Raw genomic sequence first — 17,984 nt, forward strand, 5'->3', positions numbered from 1 at the left:
TTCATAGTCACTTTTCGTTCGCAATGTCGAAATATGATCTCTAGACTTCTTTCGTTCCGTTCGATTCAATATTACTTTGTCATTATTGTCTACACTCACATTTCGAAATTTTCCAGTCTTTTTTTTCAACACAAAATTTACTTTTCTTTTTCCTTAATGCTACACTCGCCATTGGTTTTATCCTTGCTATTATTACACGTTCACGCTTTTATATTTTGTCACTAACTCTGACTTTATACAATGCAGACGAGTTACTCACCTCATCAAGGGATTGGGTGCAATCCACCAAATTTATTTTCTTTCCACTTATTTACCATTTTTTCCTCAAATTTTCCTCTTTCCTTCCAAATTTACTTCCTCCCCACTAATTCACCACTCTTTTCCCCAAAATACTTTACTCCCCACAATTTACCATTTTCTCCCCAAATTTAACTCTCTCCTCCCAAATTTACTTTCTCCCCACTAATTCACCACTCTTTTCCCAAAAAATAGTTAACTCCCCACAATTTACCATTTTCTAACCAAATTTATCATTCTCCTTACAAATTTCCATTTTCTTCCCAATTTACCTTTCTACCCCAAATTTACCATTCTCCTTACAAATTTACCATTTTCTTCCCAAATTTACCTCTCTCCTTCCAAATTTACCTTTCTCCCTACTAATTTATCACTCTTTTTCCAAAATTTACTTTGCTCTCCACAATTAACCTTTCTCCCAAAATTTACCTCTCTCCTCCCAAATTTACCTTTCTCCCACTAATTTACCACTCTTTTCCCAAATTTGCTTTACCCCCCACAATTTACCATTTTCTCCCCAAATTTACCTTTTCCCCACTAATTTACCACTCATTTCCCAAATTTATTTTACTCTCCACAATTTATCATTTTCTGCTAAAAATATACCTCTCTCCTCCCAAATTTACCTTTCTCCCCAGTAATTTACCACTCTTTTCCCAAATTTACTTTGCTCCCCACAATTTACTATTTTCTCCCCGACTTTACCATTCTCCTTAGAAATTTCCATTTTCTCCCCCATTTACCTTTCTACTCCAAATTTACCCTTCTCCTGTTTGATTGTGCCATTTTCAATAAAGTATGAAAACTCCCCAAAAATTCTCACTCACGCATTCTGTGCCATAAAACTTGCCTGTGAGCTCTCCTCCCCCTCCTGCTTTGAAATTTGTAGAATCCCAACCACGTTTTAAATGTATACGTTTATTAATTTTATCAAGCTGATGCGCGAGACCCAAAGTAAATTTAAATTCAATTCCTAGTTTCAGTTTCCAAAAACATTATTCATAATTTCTGTATATCCTAAATCTTTTCAAATATATGTTTCGAACATGCACCACCTGACAAGGGCATCATAAACCTATTATTGCTCAATCTCGTGCTGCTAGAGGCAACCTGTCTCTCTAAGGAGACATAAACGTTGGAAGGAAACGTTCCAATACCTAGTTAGAAGGCTAGAGTTTCTGAATTAACCAAACAAATTGCTCTATTAACTAAGAACAGTTATGCCCCACCATTCAGTGAATGATGTAACAACTCAGAATCTTTTAATCCTTCCAGTGTCAGGGCCAGGTGAGGTTTTCAGTTTTGAGACAAATTAAGCCACAGTCCTTACTTAAAATGATACCTTTTCTTCAGTTTGTTAGTCTTCCAAGCGGTGTATTTCATTTCGATTCATATAAAACCGTAATAAAATGTAAACCAGGCTCAAAATATACTGTGTTATCAGAATAGCTGTCCACTGTCAAAGACTTACTGGAATCGAGCCCTGCTTCTGCATAATGTTCATTTCCTTTTGATACTCTAATTGCTACTCAACACTAATTATACGGATACTATTTACAAATGTCTTTTGCAATATAGTTGGGTTTATTTAGAATTGAGCATCCAACGATAGGCCTGCTTTGCGGTCGTCTACGACAGAAATTCACATGACTGTTCTGTCATATATACACACGTACTATCTTCCTAAATTAAGTCATATTGCAAGTAGATCTCCCAGGCTTCACCAACGCTACAAGAAGTGCGCGACGTTGCCACAGATAACCGAAATGTTCAGTGGTACCAGAGATAATTCCAGAGTCTACTAGAAACCAGTTGCTAATTCGTACCAAATATTATTATTATTATTATTATTATTATTATTATTATTATTATTATTATTATTATTATTATTATTATTATTATTATTATTATTATTATTATTATTATTATTTAATACTAATAAGTACTATCTAGGTAAGGTAAACTAATCATCTGTTCTACTTTCGCTCAGGAGCATCATTTTAAATTTTGCTTGGGGGAGCAAGACACCTTGATATAAGTAAAATTTCACTGTTTCACTGATTTATTACTATTATATCAATAAAATGTAAATAAATCTGAAACTCACGGGGGCGGGGCAATTGCTCCCTCCTGCCCCCTAAATGACGCCCCTTCTTCCCTCCTCCTATTTCTATATTCCCTCCTCTGTCGTTATCATGGTCCCTTGATAGAGTGACTTTGTTTATGAATTAGTTGATAAAAGTTCATTTTTAATTGTTTTTTTAAATAAAGTTCTTGTTCTCCATTTGCAGGAGGAACCTAAGAAGTTACCAGAGGAAGAGGAGACAGAAGAAGTGTTTGAGATGCTGGACCGCAAGAAGCGAGAGGCGCTCGCCTACAAACGCTCCTTCTTTGTCCGAATGGTAAGCGACCCAAAGATCTACAATCCGAAGATAGCCAAAACATTGACCCACGTTGGATCTCGACGCCACGTCAGCACAGACACATCCGCAGAGGACGCAGTTTCTATCCAGACTCCCACGTAAGACTTCGATTGTTTCTTCCATTAAATAATCATTTATTTCTAGTTTCTATTTCCGTTCATTGTTGACTTCCATTGACTACAATTACGTGTCTGTTATATAATAAATGTTTCTGAGTTTATATCCTGATGTTTAATGTAGCCAAAATTAGAAGTTCTTACTACGATTCCTGCTTCTGGGAATTGCAAAGTCAATGGTAACCTTGACACCCTGATATAGGAAGTCCTGAAAGGATAGGATTTCTTCTTCTTCTAAGAGTAAAGCACAACGGAACTTTATTAACCAACCAATGTTAAGGTTGCTTACATTGCAAGACTTTAGGTTGTCCCGTCTCGAAAAAGTGTGAATGTGATGTCTCGTCTCGGAAACTATTGGAAGAGCTCTGTCTCGTCTCGTTTCTTGGGCAACCCATCAACTAGTGATTCCCCTCAAGGCAGTGGCGTAGGGAAGCGGGGCCCAGAGGGGCCGCCCCCCCCCCAAAGAGGTCCGACAATGTACTTTGGTACTTTGACGTTTGTAATTTTTTATATATGTTTATGTTTATATGTTTCTTTGTTTGTAATGTTTCTATATGTACCTATAACAGCACTTGCCCCCCCCCCAAACACACATCCTGGCTGCGCTACTGCCTCAAGGCCAAGGTGACCAGAATTTTTACTTGCAAAAACGGGACACATACGAATCGGTGACGGGGGGGGGAGGGATAATATCTGATTTCCAGATTGTGTTTTGGGATTCAGCAGTGTTTTCAATTTACAAAATACATAGGTAAGAATGATAACACAGCGTTTCTAACTTAATTACTACCCAACAATACTTTTAACTACTTGAACACTGAGAATTCCCACTCAATTCCCACTTGAACATTCAGAAGTTTCAGACACGGCTGAACCTTCTCAATGAGTGATACTACGGAAGACTGTAGAATTTGCATTGACCATTTATATTTTGAATAATACTTACGGGACATCTGGGTCATTTTCGCTTAAAAACGGGACATTTAGGCGTCCCGTTTGAGAATCAGAAAAAAAACGGAACAACGGTGGAAAACAAGGGATTGTCTCGGCTGAAACGGGACATCTTGTCACCTTGCTCAAGACCGATCGTTTAGGGAGCAGGGAGGTGATTGCCTAATATACGGATTGCCAATTTTTTTTCATCAGTATATTATTATTAGTGTTGACGACGAGACTATATTTCAGCTGTCTTGTCTCGAAAACGTCTGGGGAAAGCTCTTTCTCGTCTCAAAAAAAAATTCTATTGGAAGCGCCCTGTTTTTCCTCATATTTTGCTACGAAAATTCTATCTTGTCTTCATCCTCAAGGACTACACTAATTTATATGAGGAGCACACTAAAAGTATGTGCTATTTACTTGTAACTCCGGTCATGTTCAATATTTGGGTAAGACTTTCCGTCATTTTTCGACGTAATCTTCCGTCCACATTCACATACCGTCGCAACATGTGTATCCACCCTTTGCAAAGTCATTTTGGGGCTTGTGTTTGGGACAGTAGTGTACGACACTTCCGAGAAATTTGAGGAGGAAAAATATGTTTCTATATATACATATATATTGATTGGGGAGAACTGTGTAACTTTTAAGCCAACACATACGAAATGTTGAAATTTTGTATGAAACAAATAACAACAAGGGCAAATTGTTTGACATGTTCTGCAACATCGAGAGATAAGCAGTGTTTCCAACCCAATCTAAAGCAATAAGGGTAAAATAAGGCTGAGCAACGGGAGATTTTGATTTTTTTTTTCAAGTATATTTTTCTTTGTTGCCGAAATTGTAATGACCTTATTTTCTTCCGCCTGTTAATGGCATTAAGTAGACATGGTGGTCATGTGAATGAATTGTCAAGTGAACAACATGGATTTGTTGATTTACACAGTTCATTCATATCATCGCACTTCATCTGATATCCACATTACTTTACAAAAGAATCTTCATTTCCATTGAGTATAGCTAAGAATTGTTCTGCCAAAATAATTTTGTTATTCAAATCACAAACTTTCACTTCTTTAAACCAGCTTAATTTTATGGAAAGGGGAATATTGAAGGAACAATATCGTTAGCAATGCGGCGTAACAAACCTAATGAAACAGCATGTTGCCGTGGATAATGCCGTGGCATCCACCAAAAAAAAAAAGGCGTCGTGACAGCTTCGAAAGTTGTTAGTGTCCAATCAGCTTTCCCTTGTCCTGGACCCTGCTTCAGTGTCGAACCAGTTGCTTCAAAATTCTCAACGCAGGTCTTTATTGCGTGAGCTAATAAAATCTTATCACCATGCCGAAGTTGAAAGTCTTGTCTTGCAACTTCTAAGCAGCCGCTGTTTTACTGTAAATATACATTGTTCATCTGACTCTATACAGTACGTATACATATCTATTAAATGACATTACTACGGAACAAAATAACATCGTTACATTCTTGCTAACATGTGAAGTATATCGAAAATATACAAATGAAAATCAGCCTTTGCTCCACCCCACCTTATATAAAATGATTACTTACGAAGCAAAATTTCCTCAAAGAAATAAAATAAAGTCCATTATTAATAAAGTAATGGGGCTCCCATATTACTACCAGGGTGATGCAGAAAGTAATGCCTCCAAGGTAATGTCAACTTTTATTTGTGTTTGGCAGATAGCACCGATACATGGAAAGCTTGCAATGTCAGCTACAAATGGTGGCATCATATTTCAACATAGTCCCCATTACGGGCAACACACTTGCGCGAAATATGGTTTCTCAGGCCATCGGCGAAGATCTGTGGTGGCTGCTGGCTATACCATTGCCGGACTGTTGCTTTCACCTCCGCGTCACAAATGCAACGTTGGTCCTTAAGGTGATCCTTAAGTTTAGGAAAAAGCCAAAAATCACAGGGCGCAAGATCTGGACCATAGGCAGGATGAGGTAGAATTGCTAACAACACTTTGCCAGCAGATGACATAACTTTGAATGTTTTGGCGGAGGTGAGGATGTGTGGTGGTATTCCATAAACAGACGCTTCGTTTCCGTGTCGTAATGGTGTATCGATGACTCATCGCCTCCGATGAATATTCCTGGGTGCAGAACCTTCCGCAGTCAGAAATTCAATGACAGTCAGCTGTTTCAACCGGACGTCACCACTGGATGGCATGGATTGCTCCATTTCTCTCAAATGACAAGAGTTAGGAAGGTGAAACAAGCGACATTCTATAGCTTAAACTTCAGTGCATTAATGAGAAACAGTTAAGAATGTTTACAGTACTATTTGCCAAGTAGTGGGTTTGAAGACATTACTTTCTGAATCACCCTCGTACATTTCCCTAAATTGAACGTATCTATATAAATTATAGTAATGTAATTTATAAAGATGGTAAGTAACGGATGTTTAGCATCAAAAAGATGAGTGCAATATACAGTGGTTCCTTGACTAAAGAGACCAATTAAGAATTACATGTTATTTGGATTTGAATAATATCGAAATCCATATTGATCGAGATATCGAACTTAATCGAGATATCAAAATATCAAAAATCAAAGCTTCATCGATATATCAAAATGTCAAAAACTCGAAACTTGATCAAAAGGATTAAATATCTTCATCGATAAGTTAAAATTAAAAAAAAAAACTCGATATATCAAAAATATCGAAAAACTTCGATCAGTAGTATTTTAGGTACTTTATTTTGTAAACTTTTTTTAAAAAAATTTATACTCACTTTATACTATACTCTATACTGTAGAAAGCTTGTAGTTGAATGTGAAGAACATCCTTTAGTAATTTATGTTCAAATCAATAATTGTTTGTGCGATTAAAATACATTGTTCTTCTGAATGTAATTCTCTGTTTGTTGTAGTGCTTCGTGGATCAGCTGGCCGCTAGCTTTCCTGTTTCAAGGAGTATTCGACGATGTACCTGTCAGGTTAGTTGACAACTTAAGTTCATTTCACCTTGTCAATAGCGGATCTTAACGGAAGTCGCAAACGTAAATAAAAATTAAATCTGATCGGCAAACAAGCTAAGGCTGCAGAGAACAGTTAGCACGTTAAGTAAGCTTTTTTCCCTTGGCTTGTATCATAATATTTTAATCTTTATCAATGGGACTTCCCTCAAGATCCGCCCCTGTGTCTAATTAAGAAGATTCGGATAAATATGATCTCAGGGGGACACCGTTCTTCTTTTTCTTCATAACTGTCAACGAAGTGTTTCTTCCAGCTCGAGTCAGTTCCGCCCCCTTTCCCGACCAGCATCTCTGATCTTATCTGATTTCACCGTAGGCAGGCAGTAAGACTACGGCAAAATCAGATAAGTTCACGTTCCAATCTCAGAATACGCGACAAAATGTACTAGTGACAAAACTATCACCGACAGAACGTACCACTTGCCCTGACGGCTGCTTGTGAAGGGTATTCTAAAAACACTTTAAATAATGACAAGCGACAAAACGTACCACTTGCCTGGAGGGTTACTTGCGAAGAGTCTTCCAATCAGCCATCAAATAATGACAGGCGACAAAACGTACCACTTGATAGGATGGTATATAAGTATATATATATATATATATATATATATCGGTCAAATTAAGGTTAAAAGTTAAACAGATTGGTGGTGAGAAAAGTACCGATGTAAGACCAAGACTAAGGCTAAGGGATGCAAGACCAAGACCATGCCTGATTTCCTCATTCTGTCGATACTCCACCGAAAGTCCTATCTTCTGAACTTTCCGCCAAAGGCATTTCTTAAAATGGAAGAAGCACCCACTGATTTCTGTCGAAGGAAATACTTGGCGAAGCGCAGATATGGCCGACGATTCAAAATCCACGTTCACTATTTCTGGTTTACAAGGCTAAAAGATGAGTTGAAACAAACGAATATCTGTCTCCTTATTCTTATTGGGTAATAAAGCGAACACTACCGGATAGATGTTGGTTTCTTCATACGAACTACCAAAATCTGCATGGATACTGTAAATCTGAGAAAACTGTTTACTAGAGCACTTGAAAGTACCACTCATGAAAAAATGATTAAAGCTTTCCAAGCTCTCTTTGCCCTTATCGCCACAAAAAATTATAATTCTATTTTCTTCTCCGTCATCAGCTAACAGAAAAGAAATACAGTCAAGCATCTTCAGTGTTTCTTCTTCTAACACCACTTCTTTACAGTTTTTAGGCTCTTGTATTTCCTTGCGTCGCACATATCTGTCTCTGTAGAGTTCTTCTCAGTAGCGAGGAGGCCTATTCCCCCCCCCCCCACGAAAACCTTTGGTGAAAGTAAATTTTAATAATCACCACCGACCCTGTTTACAATGTCAGATTTCCTCGAAGTAAATGTATCATATTTCAAGGTCAACTTTTTCCTTGAAGTAGTACGTTTTGTCGCGGATTAAATATCTGAAATGTTTTAATTAGTCCATGACAGGTTGTCATTTATGACAGGTCGTCAAAAGTGGTTCGTTTTGTCTCGAAAATTCAAGTGGTACGTTTCGTCGTGACATCCCAATCTCAGGGGAACACCATGAAAACTGACATTTTTGAGAAATTTCAGAAGAGGCAACATATTACAATAGACCATAGACATTTAACTTACATATTAATCTATTACTAGTAAGTAAGAACTAAAAAATTTGGATGGTTTCACCAGTATCCTCAGCAGGGTTGATATGTTTAAAACAAAATGTTTAAAACAAGTGTTTAAAACATGTTTAAAACGACGGCTGTTGTTTTATTCAGTTTGTTTTAAACGTTTTAAACAAATTGTTTTAAACGTGTTTTTTTTTTCGATGCTAGTTGGACATGTTTAAAACAACTAAAATATCAGACTGAAGAAGCTAATTTAATTTTCTAACAAACAACCCATCCTCCGCAGGGTTTGTGCATGGAGTAAATTACAAGCAGAGTTATATTCTTATTATAACAGCAATTACTGAACGAAATTCCGCACATCAGTGTGCTTATAACTAAACCAACAGAAGTTCAAGTGAAGTATTTGAACATTTCATGAGATATACACCATTGAAAAGCTTATAGACCACAACTTCCAACGAGATAATATGCGTGAAATTCCCGCCGTATTCGTAGAAAAAGAACAGACATAAAAAATCATTAAAAATATGAAAATATTGACTTTGCGGGGCCCTGGCAACCCTTGCAGTTACCTGCGCTGACAAAATGATGCTAATGTGTAGGCCACATACTTGTGACAATAATATAAGAAATGGTAGCCATTGCTGCCATTGCGTAATGAATTCGTTTTATGTAGGAAATATTTAAAAAAAAATATGCGCAGAAAAACATTCATTGAATTAGACATTCTCTCCCCTCCCCCACTATAGTACCATGTCCATATGCAAATCATTTTTGCTGCACACATCATGTATACGAACAAGAATTATGCTTCTAGACCACTTCAGTGAAATATATCTTGTGTTATACGGGACCGTCCCGAAAATAAATGTAAATTAATCAAATTTGACCCCCTCTTCCTCTATAAACAAGTACACATACAGGTTACTATCATGTAGGGGACTACTCCATTGCTTCACATACCAATTTTTATGGATGTACCACACAGAGGGGAGGAATACCCGCCAAAACCTGATGAAAAAAAAAATGATGAAAAAAAACTTCATCCTCCCTCTCTCGGCCGTACATACGTACCCCGTATATACATAAAATGCAAGTGACGGAAAGCTTTATCTCTCAAAAATACTTTGGTACCAAATCACCTTTCTAGCTTAATTAAGGACTGAGCTATTGATGTTTGTTGTAAAAATAAATGTAATTTACGTCAAAAAACTGAAACTCCAAAAATTGGCTAACTTTGTCCCCTCCCTCCATAATAAGCAAGAAGTACAAATCAGGGTTGGCAAAAACCATGGTTTTTATTGAAAAAAACAAAAAACCGTTTTTTTTTTTTTTTTTTTTTTTTTTTGTTTAAACCAGGTTCTTTTGGTTTAAATAATTTGCTCTATATATTCATATCATATATGGACAGAAATAAGTTTGTTTCGCCTTGATGTTATTATGCAACTACCGGGTTATGCTGACAGGGATCACATAAGCTTAAAGCGGAATAAAAATCGTTTCTCGAGTTACATCCGAGAGAAATTGTCCTCCATTTGAACTCGGAACCAGGACTAATTGGCCACAAATGCGATACGTCTGCCGACTCACTCACGAAGGAATCCTGATAAAAATACGTTGTACTGATCTTTACATGCTTCTTAATATAACTGTCAAGAGTCATTTCAGAAGGACAAAAAGATAAACAGTTGCACAAGTGAAACCATTATACAGAATTACATATGGACAATTTCAAAGTACTACGGAGTACAGAAGAACTAATTTAGTTCGAGTTAGTTAACAGCAACTTTTATTGGTCCAAATTAAAGAAATACAACGACTTAATTTGCATATTAGTAAGAAAAGTGAATAAAGATACGAATTATTTGAGTCCACTTTGGCTCAGACTCATTTATACATAAATAAATACCAAAGAGACTTCTCATTTCACTAAATGTCTCTCGTGGGGTCTGACACCCCTCCCCCCACACAAAAAGTACGGTATTTCGATGTATTTTATCAATAGTAAACATTGAAACGAAACAATATTTAGAATTTTTCTTTGATTGCAATTAAATAAAAACAATAATAACAACTACAAAAAAATCACAAAACAAACATTTATAAACTTATATATATATATATATATATATATATATATATATATATATATATATATATATATATATATATATATATATATTATATATATATATATATATATATATATATATATATATATATATATATATATATATATATATATATATATATATATATATATATATAAAGTTGCTTATGCAGTATAATCTTTTTGAGTAATGAATGGGGAATTTAGGTCTGAATATAATACGAATAATATACGGGAGTGAAACGTGATAACCCACAAACGTGTGTTCATCAAGATTTTACGAACACTTACACTTTTAGGAACATTTTTCGTTTTTTGGTTTAAACCAGCCAACCCTGGTACAAATACACGATATTACCATGTAGTAACCTACTTCATTGCTTCATGTAACAATTTTTATGAATCTATCCCCCAAGAGGGGGAACGGCCCCCAAAAAACTGTTGAAAACAAAACAAAAAAACCCACGATATTTACCCTCCTCCCACATACATAAAATGCACACCAGGAAAGTTGCATCTTTGAGGAATAAATTGGTACCAAAACCATCTTCCAGCCTTAATTTGAGGTTTAAGACTGAGCCATTGAGGTTTAAAGCCCTGACACCGCAGTTGCGTCAATGGGCGTTTAAAGATGAAGAATGCAGACGACCAGTAGAACGTAACACAAAGAAACTAAACTACATATTCTGTGAACGGAGATCGGGAAAATCCCGATTTTTTCTCCGGAATTGAACATTTGGGCGGATCGAGATTAGGGAAGTTCCCGAAATTTGATCTAGCGGTTGAATATAGATGGCAAGCAGTACCTAAGAGTGTAAAAATGTAATATATATGCTTATGTAGATTATTGTTTTAAACAAAATAAACGTTTTAAACATGTTTTTTTCTTGTTTAAAATAAAGTACTTTGTTTTAAACGTTAAAAACGTTTTAAACAAAAAAAAACATGTTTTAAACATAAAAAACGTTTTTTATGATTTTTTTTAAAAAAAACATGTTTTTTTTCAACCCTGATCCTCAGCCAGAATTAAGTCTGAAAAAAAAACTGCGAAAAGTATTTTTAATGCGTTTACTTTGTCAATATATATCTTTAAAAAAGTTTCATATTAAAATCTTACTGAATTTCATGTGTTGATTATGATGTCCCCCTGAAATTGAAACATGTTAGTCTTACCAGTCGGGGCAGTATCAGATAAGATCAGAGATTCTGCTCAGAAAAGGGGAGTGCAGCTGACTCGAACTGGAAGAAACACCTGCTTGACAGGTATGAAAAAAAAAAGAAGAACGGTGTCCCCCTGAGATCATATTTATCCGAAGAGGATATTGTAATACACAGAATAAGACTTACAAATTTAACTTCAGAGATAACTTCCTTAGAGACTTTATATATGTGTGATCTTCGCACATACCATAGGTACACACATATCATCATCATCATCATCATATATTTTGTGAGGCAACCTGAGAAGCACACACTAGAATATACATACCGCAAACTTAGCGAAAAGCTGGAAACTTGGCGATAGTGGCGCCTCTAACACGCGACGACGGAACTAACCAATCGATCTGACGTCACCTACGTGGAAATTTCGAAAGTAACCACAGACTAGATTTTCGCTCCTTTAGTTGCACTTGGGGAACAGCTTTTTCTGTTGACGTACTTCGCGGAACTTACATATTTTCAAACTGAACTCTTTAAAAGAAAGAAAAATTATATTAATATAGAAAGAGCTGGAATGGACCGCCTAGTCCAGAGACAGTACAAGAAATAGTGAACATTAGCTTATCTGATGTTTCTGCACTACATCTAACACTTACATGCGAAGAAAACGGAAACAATCCGCCGGTTACTATGACAACCCATGACGTCACGTTCCAAGACCGATGGCAGCGCTATTCACACACGACGACATTGATCCCGCCCACCGAAAGCGTTGATTGGTTCCTTCGCTGTGTAGACGATCTAAACTGATTTCAATAGCGCATATAGGTAGTTGCTCGTCTGTATGTATTCTTGTCTGTGCTGAGAAGCCTCCACGCACAACAGGCCTCAGTGAATCTCCTTGACTTGAAATAACTATTTTCTGTTTTCGTAACGTCCATCTCTTTTATCCCTCCCTCTTTTACTTGTGCGGTGTCTCAGTGGTAAAGCGTTCGCCTCTGGTGCGTGGGGTCCTTGGTTCAATCCAAGCTCGCCTCAAGTGAACTTTGTGGTGGACAACTACCATGTGCATGGATTTCCTAGGGATTCTCCCGTTTCCTCCCACTTTTCTTCATTCCACCATTTCATTCATTTCTCATCATCACCGTCTCATTTAGCTTAGCCGGCAGAATTGTGGAACGTAAAACTTAAAGATTTCATTTCATTTGCTCTTTTACCTGCCATCATACACTCAAACACGTCCCACAGAAAATGTCCTAATCTCTTCCTGTTTTCTAGTTACATCTAAAATTGTTCTATTCTCTCCTACTAACACTTCTTCATTCGCTTTCCGTTCGATCCAGATAATTTTCTCTATTATTCTCCATACCTACATTGCCCTGGAAAATAATCTACATATAAACATATCATTATTATCCTATAGTTGCAAATCAGAAGAATAGATAATATTGTAAAATTATTTTCACAAGGTGATAGATAGATCAATTTAACACTTGGAATTTTGTTTCTTAATAACCTTTATATTATAAAATGTGTGTTATATACAATATAACATAAAGTTACTGTAGGTAATTTCTGAAGACTAATAGAAAGTTTTTTAAGCAGTTGGGTACAAATAGGTGTTTTAACGCCCAGGTAGCCAAGGGAAGACTTTTTACAAAGCTCCAGGCAAGCTAAGCGAGCATTGAAACCACAGAACTCCAGGCAAGCTAGTTGGTTGCGGTTAGGATCTCTCTGAGCTCCAGGTAAGCTAAGAGAGCTTGAAACTGATGTGGATGGATACATTACATGGAGTTGTATACCTTTTTGGAGACAGGTAGGATATTACAATATATAATATAAGGTGCTTCCAAAAGTTTTTTCCTGAAACTGAAATATTACGCCAGTAATAATGAGCCGTTCATGGCAGATACTGCCATCTATGGCAGAATTAATGTATCAGTTTCAACTGTCTTAACTGCGTCAGTTCGTCGGATGCAGTCATTTGAATCACTTCTTGTGGATTGGGATTTCAAACTGCACTATAATACTCCAGTCCACATGGTTGCTGTTACCAAGGCTGCAGTAAAACATTATGGCTTGATTAGGTTCCAGCACTCACTCTATAGCCCAGATTTAGCACTGTAGTATTGGCAACAACAGCTGCGTGGATTGAAGCATTGCATGCAGTATGCGAACTCAACACACAGCAATTAATTACATCCTATAAACTGACGTAACTAGACAATTGAAAGTGATACATTATTTTGTTCATAGATGGCACTATATACCACGGAGAGATTATTACCAGCAGTGTGATATTTCTGCGGCAGTCCAGAAACTTTTTGAACTACCCTCGTAATAGACAATAAGCCAAATACAGTGTTAATATTGACTTCTGTGTTAATCTGAGTTATAATTAAACCCGTTTTAAGCTTTCTGTTTTCTTCGAAAGGTTCCGCCATCTTGACACAACTGTAACTTTGAAGCCACCAGGAAGCCACTCGCCCAAAAAGGAAGGTTCATCACCTGAAGATGACTCCAATAACGCTTCATCCAAGATGCCCAAATCTCCAAAAAGATCTCCCATCTTTAGTCGGAAGAGAGCAACGTCTCCTTCCAAGCAATAGGAACAATTACAGAACACATACCAACCACGAAATAGAGGATAATTACAAATGATTGGAACGGCTCTGTTTAACCATCATTTAAAGAAACTCTTAAATCTAAGAGAAATGTATGAGGCAACTGTGGATATAAGACGAACTCAAGAGTTTACTCAAACTCCTTAAAAAGTTGTTGGAATATATACTATTATTTTTGGCTCATATTCAAATTTCCGAATATTTGCTTTAATATTCGAACAATTACCAGGTCTGTTCGGAAAGTAATGTCACCATGTTTACAAGTATGAAAACAAAAAAACTTTAAATAACATCTTTGCTAGCGGAAGTTGCAATCTACGAAGGCATTCTGGAAGGTCTGTTCAGGAAGTGTGTTTAAAGCAATTTCATAAGCTGCTTTCAGGTCGTTAATTGTTCATAATGATGTTCTTTCTTGATGTATTTCAAACGGGTAAACAAAAATAAGTCTTCGAGAGCCAAGTCGGGACTGTAGGATGGCTGCGGTAGCGTTGTCACGTTAGATTTAGTCTACTTGTGTGAGAGACGAAACACAGGCATGTGAAATATCTCGTTCTCCACCAACGAGAGCTCGGAGACAGCTGAGCAAGCACTGGCTGGGTAGTTCATTTACACCACCATCGAGTCATGCAGATATAGTGTGCTGCAACGTACAGTCGTTTCACAATAAAAATGTGGCATTACTTTCCGGATTGACCTTGCATTTCGAATATCCAAAAGACGACGTATTCGAATTTTAACAGGCTAGTAAAAGGTAAATCCATTAAGAAGGAGAAACATCTACGGATGGTATCGTAAGTTTGAGGAGACTGGCTCTGTGATTGAAAGAACAAGCACCAGTTGGCCATGTAAATCGGATAGAGATAACCATTTTGCATCGGACTTGTGCTCATTAACTTAAAGCTCCCGTTTACTGTAGCCTCAAATAGTATAGCCGACGAAATGGGAAATAGGCTTTCCTCATCTTGTCCCGTCTCGTAAATCATGTGGAAATCTCGTCTCGATTCTCTCAAAAATAAGCATAAAATATTTTACCTGATTTTTTTCTTAATTTCGTGTGGAAGTCATCAGAATCATTCTACGTGACAAGAGGTCCACAAAAAATGTGATATAATAAAATATACACCTTAATTTTTATTGGGGTAGGCCTATATTGTGTACTGACTTACGTATCTTTAAACATTCATTGTTTTTCATTAGGTTCGTACAATAACTTTATCTATTGATAGTTTTTTTATACTGTGAATTATATAACATTCGAACGTTGTTTAAGAAATAAGGTTTGGGTGAACTAGTATTGTCCATGAGATTAATAAAATTTTTCGTCCAGCGTCTCGTCTCGAACTTAAAAAGATTCTCGAGACGAGACAAAAAATATTCTCGTCTCGTGAGAAACTAGAAATACGCACGAAACGAGACAAAATTTTCCTGACAAAATTCGAGTCGAGGCTAGTGGTGGGCACGAAAACCTTTTTTCCGGTTTTTAGAAAAACCGCTTCGGTTATTCAGCAAAACCGGTTTCGGTTTTCTTCGAAACCGGTTCGGTTTTTCACCGAAACCGGTTATCGGTTTTCTCCAAAACCTGTTCGGTTTTTTACCTGGTCCGGTTTCGGTTTTCTTCAAAACCGATTCCGGTCTTTTTTTCTAAATTTGTTCTATTTCTGACCAGAATGTTTCGTTGTTCTCCGGAAACCGAATCCATTTTCACAGAAATAGTTTTATATGCTTTCGAAAAGTTTTCACCGAAACCAGTTTCGGTGAAAACCGAACCGGTTTTGGAGAAAACCGAAACCGTTTTCCGTGAAAAACCGAACCAGTTTTGGAGAAAACCGGACCGGGTTTGGAGAAAACCGAAATGTCGGTTTTTCGAGTTTTATAGAAACCGGTTTTCGGTTTTTATAAAAACCGGTTTTGCCCATCCCTAGTCGAGACACAGATTTTCCAATGAGAAATATACATTTTTCGAGTCAAGAAAATACGTACTTTTACAGCACATTTTCGAGACTAGACAGCGTCAAATCTTGTCTCGTGCGCATCCCTGTGAGCAACAATAGCTTAAATGGAGCTCTTGTGAGTTTTGGACTTCAGAGCTTCGGGCACACTTATTTGAGCATCTCTGATATCAGATGAGAAATCAGCAAACTTAGAAATACAACGCTGAACTCGAAAAGAAGAAACGCATGTGTAAAATGACCATCCATGTCACCTGACCTTACTCCCTACGATTTTTGAAATGGGGTGTATGAAGAATGGTATCTTCGTGCTACCAATGCCACAAATATGTCAGGTTATAACTTCGTATATTTACTTCTATTGAATTCATACATCCTGACAAGCTGCCAGATATGGCATAAGTTTGACTATCGAAACCTGTGCTACACTGTCGTTCTATTGGACTTCGCTTGGTATGAAGTGCTGCAAGTACATGAGAACTTGTGACATACATAAACTTTGAGTTTTTCTATCCATTATTGCCTCACGAAATTTTCTTAAAAAAGAAAAAAAAGTTTCAATTTTTCTTATGCGCAAAGTTCTTCCTTACATTTGTAATTATTCTAAATTTCCAATTGAAATTAAGTTAATTTTAAGTTAATTTTAAAGCAAGTTGCAAACAAGGAATCCTCTCTTCTGTGTTGTAAAGTTATTGTGTTTAATTTATTGAAATTTAATTTATTGACATTTGTTAATGATTTAAGCTATAGGAGAGCAGATAAGTAGTACTTTTGTTTTCTAATTTATTTTCTATTTGAATTTCAAAAATAAAAAAAAAAAAATAAATTTAAAGCATCTTGACAACAGCACTCTTGTTTATTTATTTTAGTATTTTAGTACTTCCTGTCCAAACAGGTATCAGAATCTTGGTCAAAGAGCAAAATTAATATAATGGACTATTCTCTATAACAGAGGTGGCCAACTATTTTTTTAAGATTGAGAACTAGCCACTCGAACACCACTAGGTTACGGTGAAGTATGTCATTTGTGTTCTCGCATATTTGAGCGAGAGAAATTTTTTAAAAGAGTTGAGTTAAATTTGAGAGTCTTTTTTTCAACAGCAAGGCTATATGAGACGTGGACCTACTGATTAACGTAGAATCTGAACCACATGAGCTCCAGCTGGGAATCGAACCCGGGTGTCTCTCGCCAAAGGCGTGTACGCTAACTACTTAGCCCCGAAGGAGCTCAATTCTTGAAAGAAAAATACATTTTTAAAAAAAGTACTCACACTGGAAGATTTGATTCTTATAGTTAAGGGTCTTCACTACAGCTAAATTAAACTACCACCAAAGCAGAAACGTAGTGAACTAGATAATATGATTTTGCATGTGATACCGTTATCACAACTCATCTATCTGCTTTCGATTTGCAACTGTAGATAGATTTAACATTTTTTGTGGGTTCTGTAAATAGCGTTATATCAAAAGCAGATAGGTGAATTTTGGTGAAGGTATCACACGCAAAATCGTATTGTCTAGTTCACTGCGTTTCAGCTTTTGTAAGATTTTTATTTGTTTTGAAGATATTACAGAAAAACTCTCAAATTAGCGGTAGTTTAATTTCGCTGTAGTGAAGACCCTTAAAGGCATCATATGAATTATGTAAAGTAAAAAGTATGTTTTTTTTTTCTAACATATCACATTGTCCAGAGCTGTATCTTCTGAATTACACTTGACCCAACGTTACGAATTCCTGTCCC

At 36.5% G+C, this 17,984-nt stretch overlaps 1 protein-coding gene across 1 annotated transcript in view; it reads left to right on the top strand.

Moving 5' to 3' along the window:
* LOC145676838 (tyrosine decarboxylase-like) overlaps positions 1 to 17,079 on the top strand; it is a 34,923-nt gene extending 17,844 nt beyond the window's left edge. Inside the window, exons 3-5 of the mRNA XM_081747624.1 lie at positions 2,589 to 2,818; positions 6,673 to 6,738; positions 14,104 to 17,079. Coding sequence (XP_081603750.1) covers positions 2,589 to 2,818; positions 6,673 to 6,738; positions 14,104 to 14,278 — 471 coding nt within the window. The 3' untranslated portion in view covers positions 14,279 to 17,079. The remainder of the gene's footprint in view (positions 1 to 2,588; positions 2,819 to 6,672; positions 6,739 to 14,103) is intronic.
* The last annotated feature ends 905 nt before the right edge of the window (positions 17,080 to 17,984 follow it).

Source organism: Thermobia domestica, unplaced genomic scaffold (genome assembly GCF_964235325.1).
Source record: "Thermobia domestica unplaced genomic scaffold, izTheDome1.hap1.1 HAP1_SCAFFOLD_417, whole genome shotgun sequence".
In the NCBI taxonomy this organism is placed as follows: Eukaryota; Metazoa; Arthropoda; class Insecta; order Zygentoma; family Lepismatidae; genus Thermobia; species Thermobia domestica.